At 36.3% G+C, this 17671-nt stretch overlaps 1 protein-coding gene across 1 annotated transcript; it reads left to right on the forward strand.

Moving 5' to 3' along the window:
- Positions 1–2830: 2830 nt before the first annotated feature.
- On the forward strand, positions 2831–7906 carry LOC135216760 (arrestin homolog). Its single transcript, XM_064252236.1, has 3 exons — positions 2831–2988; positions 5301–5656; positions 6311–7906. The coding sequence occupies exons 1-3, from the start codon at positions 2946–2948 to the stop codon at positions 7049–7051; spliced, it is 1140 nt and encodes a 379-aa protein (XP_064108306.1). The 5' UTR covers positions 2831–2945; the 3' UTR covers positions 7052–7906.
- Positions 7907–17671: the final 9765 nt, after the last annotated feature.

The raw sequence follows: 17671 nt of genomic DNA on the forward strand, positions 1-17671 counted from the left end.
AGCTGGAGTCCTGGTTTCTCCTCAGTCCGCTGGGCGCTGGTTCGAACCCAAGGACGAAATTATCAACTAAAAGAAAAAAAAAATCCCCTTCAGTTAACATATATAAAAATATATTAATTCCGAGATAGAACGAATTGGATAATAAGGGCATTTGTAGCTCGATGTATGTATTTGCATCACGATCATGCATAAAAATTGTTATTTATCATTTTGCTAAAAGGTTTATGTAAATACCTTCCTTAAGATACTTCTTTCGGTGACGGAGGTAGGTCATTATAGGCCCTGGTGCAAATTATGAGAGTGGGCTTCTATCATGAAAAGCAAAATTAATTGCCACTACTGGGTTTACCAGTAACTAATGCTCAAAATATCAAATAAATATATATATATATATATAATATATATATATATCTATATATATATCTATATATATAATATATATATATCTATATATCTTATATATATATATTAATATATATATATATACATATATATGATATATATAATACACGCACACACCACACACACAAACATAGAATATATATATATATACATATATATATATGTGTGTGTGTGTGTGTGTGTGTGTATATATGTATATGAGAGTCCTCCTATCATGAGAATGCTATAATTGCCACTACTAGGTTTATTAGCAACTAATGCATCATAAAATAGGAATCAAATATACTATAGGATATATTTCTATAATATCTATATATATATATATATATATATATATATATATATATATATATATATCTACAAACGGGAGCATCGCCCCCGTTATTCACATAGGTAATGTTAAGCCCAGAGCGGAAGGCTTACTGGTAACACCTTGTCTGGTAACACATTCTCCTCTCTCTCTCTCTCTCTCTCTCTCTCTCTCTCTCTCAACCTCCACTCCATTATCTAAGGTCACCAAATCAGAGTCGGAACTACAAAAATATACATTTATTCAAAGTAAAGTACTAACTGAATAACTCAGATTCTTACAGGATAATTAATCGAATGATAACTCATAGTTCATGTCTCACAGACAACCCCCGCTAAATAATAGTCTTAATCAGTAATAGTCAAACACCAATTATCTCCTCTCCACACAGAACACAGCCCCCCTCACTAGGACACTTAGTCCCCTCCACTTGATCCCCCTGTTTAAAAGACAGGGGTGACACACTAGTAAGTACACACAATTGTAAAGACAGAGTCAAAAGATTAAATGAAATAGAACATCTTTACAAGATATCAAAACAGACACAAGCCATATCTTTGGCTAAAGCCTATAATGACCTAGTTCCGCCACTGAAAGAAGTATCTTATGGAAGGTATTTACAAAAACCTTTTAGCAAAATGATAGGTAACAACCCTCCAGCAAAATTGTGGAGCAATATAAGGATGAAGACTTGAGTATGATGGATACAACTGGCACGTTTACTTCAGTTTGGAACATCCACATTATCATATAAATACCGCTTATATGGAAAAACGGTCTTCCAAAAGTCAGCAAGCAAAATTTATAGAGTAAGAAGAAATTAATAGGAAGCCTAATCTAGTCTATTGGATTCTTACCGAAAAGTTCTGGCTGTAGCAATAGTAAGAAACAGTTTCGGTAAGAAGTCACTCATGGGGAGATGTATTATTAAGAAGTGGCTCTTAATGCAGACTGTCAATATTTAAACTTATAATTTTTTATTTATTTTAGTGTTAGTTAAAAAGATTAATATTATTATCCACCACAGTGAATGAGTGATAGTATGTGTACAAGAAATAAAGACGGAAGATATTTAGTTTTTCCATAAGTTCATGTGTGTATTTCGCGCAAGCCTTATAATAGTATGGTGCCGAAGTCCATCCTTGTGCAAAGGCCATCTTTCCGCACTTATATTCTTTTTCCCATTACATTCACTGGAGAACTGGTTGTGATATATAAATGGTTATGGCAAAGTTGTGCAAGAAGGTTTCCAAAGATGGGGTAAGGATTTGGTGCAAATTTGTTATCATAGTTAGAGGAAGTTTAATAAATATGTATGGGTATGCTAAGTTCTTACGCAGCATCATTTAAAAGGTAGAAAAATCATGAGACATAACATAACTCTTTCTTCGTTTCAATCGTGACATAGAGTGAAAAACCTGAAATTTGAATGACAAGATCAGATTTATCTTGTTTTCTTGTAAAAACAACCAAGATGAGTTAGCATGCCTCTTTAAATATTGACAGCCTCGTCTTTCAAAAAGCCTAATTTATTTTTGAAATAATTATAAATATTTTCCCTATTCATTTGTGAATGAGAAAAGAAAAGTTAAAAGGATGAATTGAGGGTGACGTCGATATCCCACCAGACGATAAAAAGTGTCTGAAAATATAACTGGAACAGCAGAGTTTACAATTCTCACTGAATACTCAACAAGAGAGAGAGAGAGAGAGAGAGAGAGAGAAGAGAGAGAGAGAGAGAGAGAGAGAGAGAGGATCTGCGAAACGATTCTAGACCCAAATGGATCAGTACCGGGAAGTCGTGCCTCTACGTAGTGGAAAGGACATGCGAAAAGCAATGTGTTTCGTGATTGTATTCCAAGGAACAGTTAGTATAAACCTGATGTGTGACGCGTGGTATTGAATGCTTAAGATAGTTTCCCATGAAAAAATTGCGGAACATTTTAATCTGTGAAATTTTGAATACATATATAGCGGTTTATAAATGCAACGGTGATGTCCCCATCGAAACTGATCTTTTTTTTTCTGAGTAATGCTTACCGATTAGTGTTGTCCTCATTCATGAGACACAAGCACACTCATGGCTTCAGCTAATAGGATGACAATAGCACCACAGTGGTGCTTCATCATTCACTTGGAACTCACAAAGCGCAGCCACCTTTTGCACACTATAAGTTGCTGCTAGACGTGCTGGTGAAGTTCCGGGCCGAGGGTTACCTTCGAAAAGATCCCCATGGCTGAAGTTGTTCAAGTGTTCAAGAAGACCTCACCCAATGGTTCGTATTTTGATTCTGAACTGTTTCCTCTCTCTCGTGACTTAAACACACCCACATATATACATGTATGTGGATTTTACATACATACATATATATGTGTACGCACACACACACACACACACACACACACATATATATATATATATATATATGTATATATATATATATATATATATAATATATATATATATACATATATATATATCTATATATTGCTTAATTTACTCTAAGGTTATTTTTGTTATCGTGTTGATCTTGCAGTTGAAGTGATAATGATGTCATCATTAGTAATACTGGCACTGACGCTTGAAATATATTACATTATTTCTGTTTTATACTAAGAATCATAGTCACTGTCATCATAAACTTGTTTATAATAACACTGAAAATTTTATAGGTAATCTCTCTCTCATGCCAATGATTTTGTTGTTTTGATGAGCATACTTCCTGCGTACGGTAATTCTACTTCAAACCAAGATCTAGATCTTCTAACAACATTGTTTATGAGTCTGTTGACATGATGTTTATCAGTTTATTGCCTATTTTTTTTCTTTTTTTTCACATCTCCCGAAAACCTAAGAAGTGATATTAAAAAAAATTGTAAAAGGGCTACTTTCCAAAAAAAACGTGAGCTTGAGTTTCTAGCTAGTTCTCATTAGAATCCTGATAATGAGTAATTTGACACGATTGTGATCAAGTGGGAAAAGTCCTTTGCGTAGGGGTCTGGGACCTCGTCAATGCTCTTCCAAATCAGTTTTATCAGTACTTTGATATGCATGAGTTTAGATTTTACAATTTAATATAATCACCGTTTAACGTATATCCTCTCTCATTTGAAAACTAATTCTTTGGGTCATTTTTTCACCGTAGCATTATCAATGTACATATGATAACGATAACGTGCAAGGCAGAGAAGCCAACGGGTGGCTACGTTTTCTCGACAAGCACCTAAAAAACAGTTAATGTTGTCATGAACCCCCTGTAACATTATGGGGTTTCAGGTGAATCTGCATAAAAAGAAAATATAATTTTTTTTATCACGAAATTCATTTGTGCAATCGTGTGAAAAGACGAGGACTGAGGAGCCATCAAAATTTAGCGTGATCGAAAAAATGGACCGTTGCTTTCTATGTGGACTGAGAAAACACGTTATTCTTCAAAGGAGAGAGGGTGTTGAGAGATTTGAGAAATAATATTCTTTTATGTGTGGTCAGTGTGTTCGTTCAAATTAGAATGCAGTGTTACAATCAAAATGGTAGTTAGCATATTCTCCTGAGAATAAGGTCTTGCTATTTAATGGAGTTTTGAAACTGTTTAAATTGTTGTTACATTCTATGTAGATATTTTTACGTGTCAAAGTATAAAACACACACTCACGCGAATTTACGATCGCACATTATCCCACACTCTAATTCACGTTACCACACACACACACACACACACACACACACACACACGCTCATATTTATATCTATCTATACATCCATACATATATATGTCAACAATGCGGAGTAGATGTCGTCAATAAGGATGGTTAGTGAATGGAATTGGGCGACTTACATTTGCATTTGAGAGCCAACATACTGGAAGACAGCAGGAAGAGAGGAAAAGTCACAAAATAGGCGAAGCACTAGAGTAGCAAGTTGAGTTTAGGGCAGAAGTTTGGGAGAGACTTTAAGCGTCTGTGGACGCCTATGTAAGAAGGAATGCATGAAGGGACTGCTCAGCCAGATTTCCGTTATGAATGTGATGTGTTTACGTTGAATGCAAATGAAACAAAATGTGATCCTGTTAAGCTGAAATGTTTGTGCAACATATGGGGTTATAAGTAGAAATGAAGATTCATGTTGGTGAGCGGTTGGGCTTGTAATGCTTGAAAATAGTTTGGTCATTGGAAAGAACTTTAGATGACAAGATGGTGAGAAGTGTATATGATTCGGAAGTGTTAGGAAGAATGAGGAAAGGAAGGCCTAGAAAGCGGTGGACAGATGGCGGAAAAAGGTACTGGAAAGGGAGGGTATTAATATCCAGGCAGTATGAAAGGGCGTGCGAGAACTCGTATAGGTAAAGGTGGTGATCTTGTAGGGGTTTTCAGCGGGCATCTTATGATCTTATTTCTATACGTATCCAGAGGCTAATTATAAGGAAGTTTTCTGCACAGAAGGTTCATTCACGTTTCAGCAGTTGTGGTGACCATTGTGTTTGATCTCTGGAGCCACAGACTGTGAGGGAAAGCAGCAATGTCAAAGAAATATAAGTATGTATCAAAGAAAATTCCGTTGATTTGCTAAGTTATTTTATTCCCCCCAAAGGCAAGGTGACTGCATATTTGGGTCGGCGTGACTTCGTTGACCACCTAACGCATACAGCCCCCATCAATGGCGTGATACTGATAGACGATGATTACCTGCAAGGCAGGAAAGTGTTTGCGAAAGTCATCATCACCTTTCGATATGGACGGGAGGAGGATGAGATGATGGGCTTGCACTTCACCAAGGAGTATGAGCTGGTCACCGCTGAAATCACCCCCAAGGCCGATGACGTCCAGCTCTCCGCCGTTCAGACCCAACTGATCGAGAAGTTGGGGCCATCGGCAAGACCGTTTTCGGTGGCGTTGCCCGAAAATGCCCCTACGTCTGTCTCCTTGGAACCTGGAGATGGCGATTCGGTAAGAGTATTTCTTGAACTAATTGAGCTCTACTTTGGGGAAGACGTCTTTTTTATCTGTTATTTTCTTACAGAAAAGAATTTACCTACGATTTTCCGTAAGAAAGAGAAACATGTCAATGGCATTGACTATAATTATGATAAGCAAACAGTATGAGTATAAGTGAGAAATACTTTTTATAGAAATATTTCCTTTTCTATCCAGTATTATTAATGGTCATGTTAACACGCGATACATTTGATAAGACATGTCCGTGCATTGAATTTAACACGCAGCATTGGGATGCGTTTAATATATTATGAGCATTAAAAGAAATAGAAAATTAGATACCAAAAAGCTTAGTTTCGTGATAGTTTGATAAAACTGAGAGGGAAGAAGACTAAATTTTTATAAACATCATTGCCAGTAAGACCCGAGACTGTACTTAGAGTCACCGACTTTGATAAGCCATTGCTGTCACCGGTCAATGAAGAAACTAGCAAACTTTTCGCTTATAATAGTTATCGTTACTTTTACTGTCAACAAATGTCAAATTTATGTATTTCAGATTTTATTCATCACAAGAGGTGTTAGGAAATAAGGGAACTTTACAATAAGGGTACGGTATTTATAACAAATTACATATATTTATTGCTGAATGCTTTCACTTCACAGGATAAACCACTTGGAGTTTTATACGAATTAATGTTTTTTGTGGGTGAATCTGAAGAAGAAAATCCACACAGACGAAACTCTGTCGCCTTTTCTGTTCGAAAAGTCCAGTTTGCTCCATCGAAACATGACAACAGTCGCCCTTACACTATAGTGAGCAGGATCTTCACTATATCCCCTGGAAGTCTGAATCTGGAAGTCGCGCTTAATCAAGACATCTACTTGCACGGGCATCCGGTGGAAATTTATATCAAAGTTGATAATAAATCCAAGAGAACAGTGAAGAGTGTGGTGGCTCAGGTCATTCAGCACGTAGAGGTCACAATGACAAGCTCTCAATTCAGCCGCGTCGTGGCCTCCATTGAATCTCGGGAAGGATGTCCCATAACCCCAGATTCGACGTTAGAGAGAAGCATCGAACTCATGCCGTTAGCTTCAAACATGAGACGCTTTGGCGTGGCCTTAGACGGACGAGTGAAGGACGCGGATGCCAATTTGGCCTCATCTACGATCGCACCAACTGGAAAAGATATCGAAGATGCCCTTGGTATCATTGTCTCGTACTCTGTCAGGATCAAGCTCCTCTGCGGTGCCATCAGCGGTAATCTATCGGCCGAGGTGCCTTTCAAGTTGATGCATCCCGACCCAGAAGCTCAAGAGACAAAACCAGAGGAGACTTTCAAGGTTACTGAATTCAGTTCCATTCGCCGAGGCAAATCAGTGGATGAAGTCGAAGAAGAGTGAAGTTCATACAAGATGTTTTCGAGATATCTGGGGTATTCCTTTTGGTTATCAATCTGCAGTATTTTGTTTTGCAATAGATTCACACTAGACGGATTGAGTATCTCATTTTGAGAAAAGGGAATAGTATTAGATGTTATAATTATCTCTGAAAATGTGTTACACACTCACTGAACAACAAAATAATTTTTCATCGCCTTTGTAACGGCATTGTAATGTACCTTTGTATCGTAAGTATTGAATGTGGTAGATACAACAATTGTATTTTGAAAAACTTCTATCTTCTTTTCATAATTTCATCATTGTTTATTAAAATATGCCCTATCATATCCTCGCATTCCGTATGGCTGTTGTGAAAAGTTGGATATCAAATGTATTTTTCGTACATAACTTAAGGAATGTTCTTAAGTAAAAAAAAAAAAAAAAAAAAAAAAAAAAAAAAAAAATACTGCAGCTAGTGATGACCGTGATTGAAAATATATCAAAAGTTGTGATTTGATAAGAGCACAGAGAAATATTTCTACAATATTCATTTTAAGTATCTTAATTCTATTAAATAACACTCAATCTGTTCATATTTTAAAGTATCATTACAGTATTATTGCACCATTTGCATATGTAATAAAAAATGTTGTATGTTCTTGGTAAACCTTATTGAAAACTTTACAAATGCAAAATTGGAATGATAATTAAAAATAAATTTTGAGTTACATTTCTCACGAATATCAAAGTTTTAGTTAGATGTGATCTTTACGGTTATGCCAAGTGGAATTCATAAAAGCAAGCTTTAAGAAAATGTTATTCGGTATTGCTTCAGTCAGCAAGTGGCTTAAGCGAAACATTAAAAGTAAGAACTTATCCCTGCTGTGTTTCAAGTCCTGTTGTTTTCTAATAAATATTTCTATTGTGCCTCTGAACCTTTTGCTCTAAAGGTCATCTTCACTTCAGAATTCAACGGACTATGATTTCCCCAACATTGTTGAAGTATTTGAAATATCGTTACGACAATTTCTTTTTGTATGTTTGCTGTTTTTTTCACATTTAATTAAGTTATCATTTTGACAACATTTTCTCCGAGTACACAGGGCCCCTGTGATTGGGGGCCCATCTGGCCACATCATAGCATCCTTTGGTAATATATTTGTAAATACGTTCTGGTAAAAGAAATAATGAAAATATAAATGATAATGAGGAGGATGATGATCATAGTGGTAGTAGTTTTTATTCTTATCGATATTATATTATCATCATTATTACAACTGTTGCTAGTATTGTATCATTATCATTTTTTGTAGTAATATTAGTAGTAGTATTACTACTACTACTACTGGTAATAATAACAAAAAATAAAAATAATGATAACAATACTAATAAAAGTTGTAATAATGATAATGATGGTAGTATAGTACAGATAAGAATAAAAGTTAAGATAATAATAACACTAATAGTAATCATAAAATCTTGAATATGATGATAATGATCATGATGACAACGTGACTTTTAATACTTTGTTAAGTTTTTAGCATTTTCAGACATGCACACACATGTACAATCTATATATATATATATATATATATAATATATATATAGAGAGAGAGAGAGAGAGATAGAGGAGAGAGGACGAAGAGAGAGAGAGAGATAGAGATACGTATATATCATCCTATATATATATATATATATATATATATATATATATATATATATATGTGTGTGTGTGTGTGTGTGTGTGTGTGTGTGTGTGTTTGTACAATATAGATGCATATATACAGTTATATTTACACACCCATAAATAACATAAGTATAATTGTGTGTTTTCATTTATTTATGAGTATTAATCACTGTTAAATCAAGTAATGGCTTTTGCACCAGGGCCCATAATGACCTACTTCTGCCACTGAACATTTTCGTTATTGTTTGCAGGTTTTTTTTGGTTGAATAATGTTCATTATAATACTTACTCTCTTGTATGTAATTTACCAGTATAATATCCACACACACACACACACACACACACACACACACACACAAACACAAGCACGCACATATATTTATATATATATATATATATGTGTGTTAACTTGCTTTTTTTTAATATTAACGTCATCTGACGCCCTTCCAAACGTTGTTAGCGCTCAAAATATTGCAGGTAATCACTGTTAGAAGCATATATTCATTTGTATGTAGGAGAAGCAGAGGAGAAAAGCTTACGAATAGACATGACTTATTATCGCCATCTCATCATTATTCTCGACAGTTCATTGTCAGACATCGCCTATTTTGTTTTTTCTTCCTAATTTTGTTGCACTAACCTTCTCTCAGTTTACTGCTACCGCCTCTCTCCTTACCAGGTACCTGGCTGATACCTGTTTGCTCTATTCCCAGCCTAGCTCCTCTCTCTATTTCTTCATACAACCGTGTTTTCAATTATTTGAGCATTCCAGGAGACTTTCCCTCATCATGATTTCCCATCATGAGTTTCTCCTTATGGATAACCACTGGCATCGTTTGTCGCCTTTTAGCCCAGTTGTTGTTTTGTTGGTAATGTCGTCATACTCTTCACTCAACTTTCCAAGAATGTTTTCACTTACCCTTTATTTTTTTTCACTTTTCAATCTTACTAGGATCTACAGTTTTTGTAAAGTCTTAATAAATGGCGACACAGTCTTTCGCTTTCTTCCAATCATATCTAGTTACTTGATGAAAGCTCTCATCCTTATAAATGTTGTCCTGATTGCAATTTGGTCTACACAGTAAACTTCCTTCATTAGCTTTCATTTGAGTTGTAAATCTCTGTATGTTGTTCTTTTTCAGTATCCCTTGCAGAAGGTTTGACCAGCTTCTTCCTTAATTACACATCGATACTCTTTTCTTCTAGCAGTTCTAAATAATCTGAAAGTTTCAGATTTTCATCTTACATTGTAGAAAAATCTGCTCCCTGATAGCTGACACATTCATCTGTTTTAGTCTCTCGTCTCACAAAGATGACCATTGCTATCTTTACTTTGGCATTTTTTTCACTGTAATGATTATTCTGTGTGCTGTCTTGCTACGGCAGTCTGGTCATCTGTATTTAATCTCCTTCGACTGAAATCCCTTCAATTTCAAGTTTTTCATTGTTGTCATCATGCCCCGAGAATTGCACTGTGAAAATTAACCATTCCTATGTGATTCCTACTTCAGACTCACGAAGATATAATTTTCATCTGTTAATTTAATTTTTTGCCCATATCTCTATTCCAATCTAAACACAGAAACCCCACTTCCCTGATCGTACTAAACGTGTGCAATTTGATTACAAACCAAATAAGAAAAAAGTTGTCACTGAATTAGTGATCATCAGTGCTATGATGGCAGAGCTCCCAAAATAAATATAATCAAATCACGATCGTTTTTAAGAATACCCATAATTATCATCATGTTCTGTTTTCCCTGCTATAGCCAATCCTTTGGAAAGTGTGACTCCACCAGACATACCTTACACGCCTGGTCAAACAATATCACTAGCACTGATTTCTGTAAACAATAAATATTTCCATCTTACAGATGATTTTCTTGTCACGTTCCCTGAGTGTTTTCAGATGTGCTACAAGATTCGGTGACTCTGCCTCCTTTTCCTTAACGTGTTTCTTAATTTTCCAGTGACTCGTTTCTTTAAAAAAAAAGTGCAATCTTAAGCTGCATTCAGTTATGTTGTTCTCATCAAGTATTTAATAGCATGTTAATATTCTGTTTCCTTTTTGGTAAAAATTTTTGCTCTCCAAAGAAGTGTGATATAGAATCTTTTGAGTGCTTGTGTAACTCCTCAAGTGTTGGTGAAATCCCTTCACTGACCAAAATAACAGGCTGAGCCTGTAAAATTGAGAATATCTTTCTTATATTGTTCTACTGTTGTTTCTAAATATTGTAGTTACTGCAGAAAATACACGGCTGTTTGTAATCGCTATATCACCGATGTCATGTTTCGAATTAGTTTCTTGTAGTTTGTGTATGGCATATTCAGTATCGGACAGTCATTCAGCTTTTTCTAGGCAACGTTTTGGAGGAATTTATCCTTTTTCAAGTTTTCCATATCATTTTTTTACATAATCCAAAACTTACAAGCATAACTTATTATTTTATAACTCACAAAGAACAGCACACTCATACACTGAGGATAGCCACACGAGAACCCCCATCACGCTCTGTGTGTATCTCGGTCTTTCATGGTGGTGTAGTAACTTCAGTGCTCCACTAACAAAACTGTATAGCATTCTAGTTATTAGATCAATATTTGATGAGGGACAGATACTCCAAATGTAACCTTTTAATTCAACGGAGGTGTAAGGGAAACAAAAGTTTTAAAATCGACATTAAATTAAAAGCGCAACCTATTCTTAAAGTTTCGTGATTTGAGTATTTCTCTAATAAAATCAAATCATCAAATATAATTCAATAGTAATACTGGTATAAGTAGAACTTGCTTGGTGCATTTCATGTCACTACATTACGTTAACATTACTTTAAAGTGAAGATATGATGAAAGAAAAGTTCAAAAAGAATAGAAGTAACACAGGAGGGAGGGCAATGTAGCAAATGTGGAAGGGTTAGAAATCACTGATGAATGAATGAAAATGTAAAAAAGGGAACATAGCATATAATTGTATATGAATTTCTTCAGGTTGACTTAAAATTGCTCTCTGTTTCAAATGTCAATGTTTATGTTCAACATCAATTCATATCTTGTTTCTGTTATGTAGGTTCTCTGAAAAATCCTGTTGTTGTTCATTAGTCTTGAATTCGTATCTCATTTACTGAATGCAAAAACTCCCAAAGCCAATACGTCAGCAGATTAATGTTTCTTAAAAGGTTCTCATGGGTAACTAACTAGCAGTTGAACTGGCCTTCTCGAATTTTCGAATTTTGCAACTGTGGGCAGAGAACTTATTCTTCACTTTTCTTAAGAAATTTAGGTACCACTGAGTTTTCCCAAGCTTATGTTCCCCTTCAACACACAAATATAGGGGGGTATGCTCATTTCTCATTAATACGGATACGGAATTTTTAGTACATAGATCACAACGTACGAGCGACGAAATTGGTTCTTCATGCATCAATCAGTATATTGAGCGGACCAGGAAGTGAATTTGCTTGAGGCTAGCGAATAAATCGGAGAGTTCTAGTTAAGAAACTATATAAAACTTCCAAAACGGTAATTCATGAAGCCTTAGGTTTCATATTATTAATGGTAAACTGAATCGCATTACCTCCAATTGTCATTTATAAGTCATCCATAAATTTTTGGTTAACCATTAGCCTACGATGACAACACACTGCAATATACGAGTATTTAATTTTTCTTTTTACATCTACGGAAGAACCCGAATCTAAGAAATTGTTATAGAATTTTATATAAGTGTCTGTAACAGTCGTCTGTGGAACACGTTATGAACAGGTTAATCTACGCTAAAAAAAACAGCTGTATGTTCTTTTATTCTTTGATATCGAATAAATAAGTTCCCAATGTTAGTAAGAGAGAGAGAGCATAATTCATGAATAGCATATATTCATTAGCCTTAGGTGCTTCACTTGTACACAGAGGATATGAAAACAGCATATCATTAGAACCAGTTTTCCCTTCATGCCTGAAAACATCATAATTCATAAAAATTAACTTTGCTTTTATCTCTTCTTCTTTCCCACCGTTATGCCTACACTAAGTGGTTGGTTGCCTGATGCGCCTTTCCTTACAACATCAGGCGTGGTTTATTATTTGGCAAAGGGGATTTTACAGTATTAATGTTCTTATCTGGTAACGACTAAATATCTGTAAAAGTACAGAATCTCCAGAAATCTTTACAGAATCTTTCAGTCAAAATTTTTATTCAGTTTAGGGGGAACATTGGTTTTTGTATTCACCACTGAGCCATCATCATCTGGGATTCTCGGCAACTGTTTTCTTCTGTTCTGTAATATTTAGCAAAATCAGAAACCATTCAGTTAACTTCAGCGAATTACAACAACCATAATTGGTACAAACATTCTTGGAAATGTCATTGACTGAATCATTTATCAATTTCGTCTGCGTGAAATGATCAATTTCCCAAATCATTTATAATCTTATCCAAGTGCTAGAATATGTCTGCTGGAACAGGTTCCAGCAACAGATTCCTGGAAGATAAATACTGACGTAGTTTAAAGCCATTGAATTATATCTTAATAGTACTACAGTAAATATATCTCGGACCCCTACAAAAACAGAAAAGTTACTGTTCCTAGCAACAAAGAACAGTTGTGAAAACTACACCTGTTAAAATTCCATAAATCCATGAAAAACTAAAAAAATACCAGCGAAATTGAATTGACTGAACCAGTACTTGCTTTTGGCTTCTCGCGCTATATGAATGTTCCTCTGAGGGAAATAAAGTTACTTCATGAACAACATCACTGTATGACGGATTCCTCTACTGTAGTCACTTGATTTCACTAAAGAATGTCCTACTATGAGGCTGTATAGTGGGCAAGAGGAAATCCTTACATTATTACTTTTATATTCCTTTTAGATTCCATTACCTTTTCCAATCTTATCATCCAGCTTTAATAGCTACTATTTGTTAGATTTTACTACTTACATGAATGGGAGAACGAGAAAGGATCATGGCTGGGAAAGTTTGCATTCAAAGCTAATTGTGAAAGTTGTGGGTGACATCAGCCACCCAGAAGATAGTTTAGACTTATTGATGGACCTCATCCATACAAGGTAAATATCCTGGAAACGCCCCCTTTCCGTAGATTGAACTTCGAGAAGTATCCCGTTTTGTGGAGGGTGGAGGTAATGCCTGTCTTACCAGTGATGGAGGTGGGTAGTTATCAGTCTCTTTTTATAGGCTGAGGGACCCAACGTATCTGAATGGGTGCCTAAAGCCATATACTTTCTTCACCATACAGAGTGGGGAGGTTCGGGGACCAGGGGACTTTTGGCCCATATTCATCCATTCTACTTTCTTGAATGCGTTCTTTACAGTGAATCATTTCTCTGGGTGCAGGTAGCAGATTTTGAGTGGGTTTTACAGAGTGGTGCATGCTATGCCTGGATGGTATCCCAGGAGTTAGTTTGAGCTCATGGTTGAATACATTGGGGAACTCCTTTAGGAAAGAGTGTAGGTTGGTGTGCCTTACCTAAGAGACAGATGGCTGCTTGGGTCTACTTGTGAGTTGTATCATCTAGAACAGGGGTTCTCAACCTTTTTCCGCTTAAGTACCACCTGAGTTATAAGAGTGTCTACCCAAAACCCCACTAAGCTGACGCTGAACATAATAGTGATATATTGACAAAATTAATATACAATGGAAAAGGATATTATCAAATGATTTTATATTATAATGTTTTACGAAGATACTACGCATACAGGAGTGAAACAATATTTACTTCATTACCAAGCAATATATAATGAACTTTAGTGTGAATGTTGTGCCTGCTTGTTGCAAAGAATTTTTCAATTCGAGGAGCATTATTAGACAGGCACACACGTAGGTCATGCTCCACATTAACTCGTGATCGATGTTTCGTTTTCATGTTCAACAGTGTTGAAAAACCTTGCTCACACAGGTAAGTACTAGGAAATATCAGCAAAGACTTCAGGACAACATCATACACAACAGGGTAAGTCTCACTCATTGTAGACCAGAACTTGCTCAGGGTAAGTGTCCCAAATGCATTTTTGGCAAAGAGTCATTAACCAACTCTGGGAGAAGGTGCACTTTCACAATGAATGGGTTTCGAATCAATTTTGATTCCAGTTCACTCAATTCGGGGAAGTAAGACTGCAAATAAGATGTGTGAGAGCCATATGGAATCACTCTGTGTGGAGGAAGCAAAATGTTGTTCATTGTGCTAAAAGAATGTTCATTACAAAATAAAAACACCTGAATATACCTCATTTAAGTAAACAAACTGTGGAGACAGGAGCAACAACTATGACGTGCATCACTGCCTGGTAGGCAGCTAGCTGACTGTCCTTGTAACTGTCCCCCAACCTCATTCAGAGTTGCTGTTTGAACGTAAAACGACATGATATGGCGCACGTTTTCATTGCACACAATGTCACTCTCGTTTTGTTTCTCTAACTGATTTTCTGTTATTTTCTCTCTTTCTCTCTCTCTTTCTCCATATTTCAAGGTATTTTTCGTCAGCAATCCAAGTACACTTGTAAACCTTCCTGGGTTCGCAAACCCCAGGTTGAGAACTCCTGATCTAGAAGGCCAGGTAGAAAAGGCATCATGGGCAACATTTACCAGAACGCCCAAGTGTCTTAGGAATTCAGCACTCTGCATAGGCACCTAGACTTTGGCTATGATGAAGTCCTGGTGGCCTGCTCCTGGGTTCTTATTACTGGTTATGTCATGTTGTACATGGAAGTATGGTGATCGCTGAAAGTTGTTGCTGATGACAATCGGAACGTGATCACAGTTTTTGATTAGGGTGCATATGAGTGGCTGAAGGTCCGTTAGGATGTTGAAAGGTGGAACTTCAAGTAAATGTCAGAAGTGTCTGGCACACAGACGTATGGTATGCATTACTAAAGTGTGTTTGCAACATCCCTTTGCCCCCAGCTGCACCTACTTCTTAATCCTTTAATTTGCTTCCATTCTGGCTCCCTTTCTTAAATCTTGCTATCCAATACCTCTCAACTGTTATTCCTTCAAGGAACTGTGGGGTTTTCTCCCAGTTCCGCCATAAGAGATTTGTACTTCATTTCCTTTATTTTATGGATCCCTTTATCTTAATGTGCAACTGTTCTAACTAATTTTTTTTCACTGTCTTAATCACTAAATGGCTGAAAGTGTCCCAGTGCTTGGCTTGATAGCCGTAATTCCCTAAATCAGGTTTAGAAGGCAGTAATGGGCCATGTCTACCAGCAAGCCAAAATATTTAAGAAACTTGTTGTAAATCCAGGTATCTGGAAGTTGGCGACGATGAAGTTCCATCAATATCTTTTTTTTTTTTATGTGGACATACAATGCTATGGGGCTGGCAACTTATATTGAAATCTGGGGGTATCCGGCTCTCCTCCTCTGATATAAGTAAAATGAACTTGAAAGAGCAGAAGTAAAACCTGGTGGACAGAGTGTTTGTACGGGTTTTTGTAGTCACCAGTGTTTTCTTAGCTGTCTGATCTACATATTTTTCTTCTATTTTAGCCAGGGGTGTAAACCCTTTCAATTTTCCTGAATTCCAGTATATGCAGGTGATAGGTAGATGGGGTTGCCATACCTTGTATGTCTGCATCTGTAGTGTTGTCTCAAATCTCGCCGTCTTAGCCATGGTTATCCCTGGCTTCACAGAAGGTATGAGTGGCGTGTTACAAGTGCCTTGGAGGCCTCAGCTACTCGTCTACCTTCTTTTATAGATCCACTGCAAATACGCCTTCATTAGTGGAATGGGTCGCCTGGATGCTGTCAAAAGAGGAATATTTCTTGGATCTTCCATTAACATCAAGTTTTTGTAGAATAAGGAGGGACTTGAGTTTTGTTCCAGGATACACTCACCATTTTCTCCCCCATTGGAGTGTTTAGCAGCAGAGAATTCGCCAGTCAGGAATAAGTATAGGTCATTGTATGAAGTCCTCTTGCCCGATATGTTAAGCCAACATGTGATTTGGGAGAGGAAGGTGTCTGGCTTTGACCTGAGGACATGGTCTACCTTCATTGTTGAACTCATGATGTTGAGGACAAGAAATAGTACGTCCACTTCAGAACTAGACACATGGTTCGGTCATTAAGTCTAGCTACTAAGCAAAGGTCTGAGACCAAATCTGCACTGCTTTATTTACTTTGCAAAGGATCACGAATACTTGCATGGTAGCCACTAGACAAAGAAGACTCCCCTTTTACCTGAACCTCTCAGATTGTCGTTTATTTTATTTACAACATCTAAACACCCCTTTGTATCTCTCTTCTTTTACGTTTATTATAATCGCTAGAGTAAGATTCTATAATGTAAAATTTTATTGAAATGTTTTTTGTTAAAAATCATTCAATAATTTAGATCAATGTAGTTGATCAATTTGCCTTTCAACCTAGGAAATTATATCATGTAATTCTTGTTCTAACTGAAGGACCTAAAGAGTATATAGGAACAGTGTGTATAGGATCTTAGAGAGATATTTATATATACTAACAGTCTTTGAGTTAGTTTTGCTTGGTCCCTTGTTCAATCGCTGCGTATGGAATGATCGATTTCACTGGTAAAACATAAGACTAGAGACCTAAAGCGTTGATATGTTCTTTCTCTAGCACAAAAAGGACCAGTACAATGACTTTTCCTAGTCTCTGCTCCTCATGACAGACATTCAAACCTTTAAACTGTGGAGATTATCTACATTAGAATATAGGTAAGATTATGTTGCTAGTTAGTAAGAATATTTTCTAGCCTTATGAAGTCGACTGTAAGCATTTCTATTGACTGGCGAAGCATTGCCAAGTGCATCGAAGGAGAAGGAATACAGTTGGGTTAGGGAAACCCCTATTAGACGTAGTGTGTGCCAGGAATTTAGTAGTGGACCAGCTTCACCACAATATGATTTAGTAAGCAATATCGTGTCTATGGTATTCAAGAATTCAAGTTGAGTGGTACCAAACTAACAA

The sequence above is a fragment of the Macrobrachium nipponense genome, chromosome 6, assembly GCF_015104395.2.
Source record: "Macrobrachium nipponense isolate FS-2020 chromosome 6, ASM1510439v2, whole genome shotgun sequence".
In the NCBI taxonomy this organism is placed as follows: Eukaryota; Metazoa; Arthropoda; class Malacostraca; order Decapoda; family Palaemonidae; genus Macrobrachium; species Macrobrachium nipponense.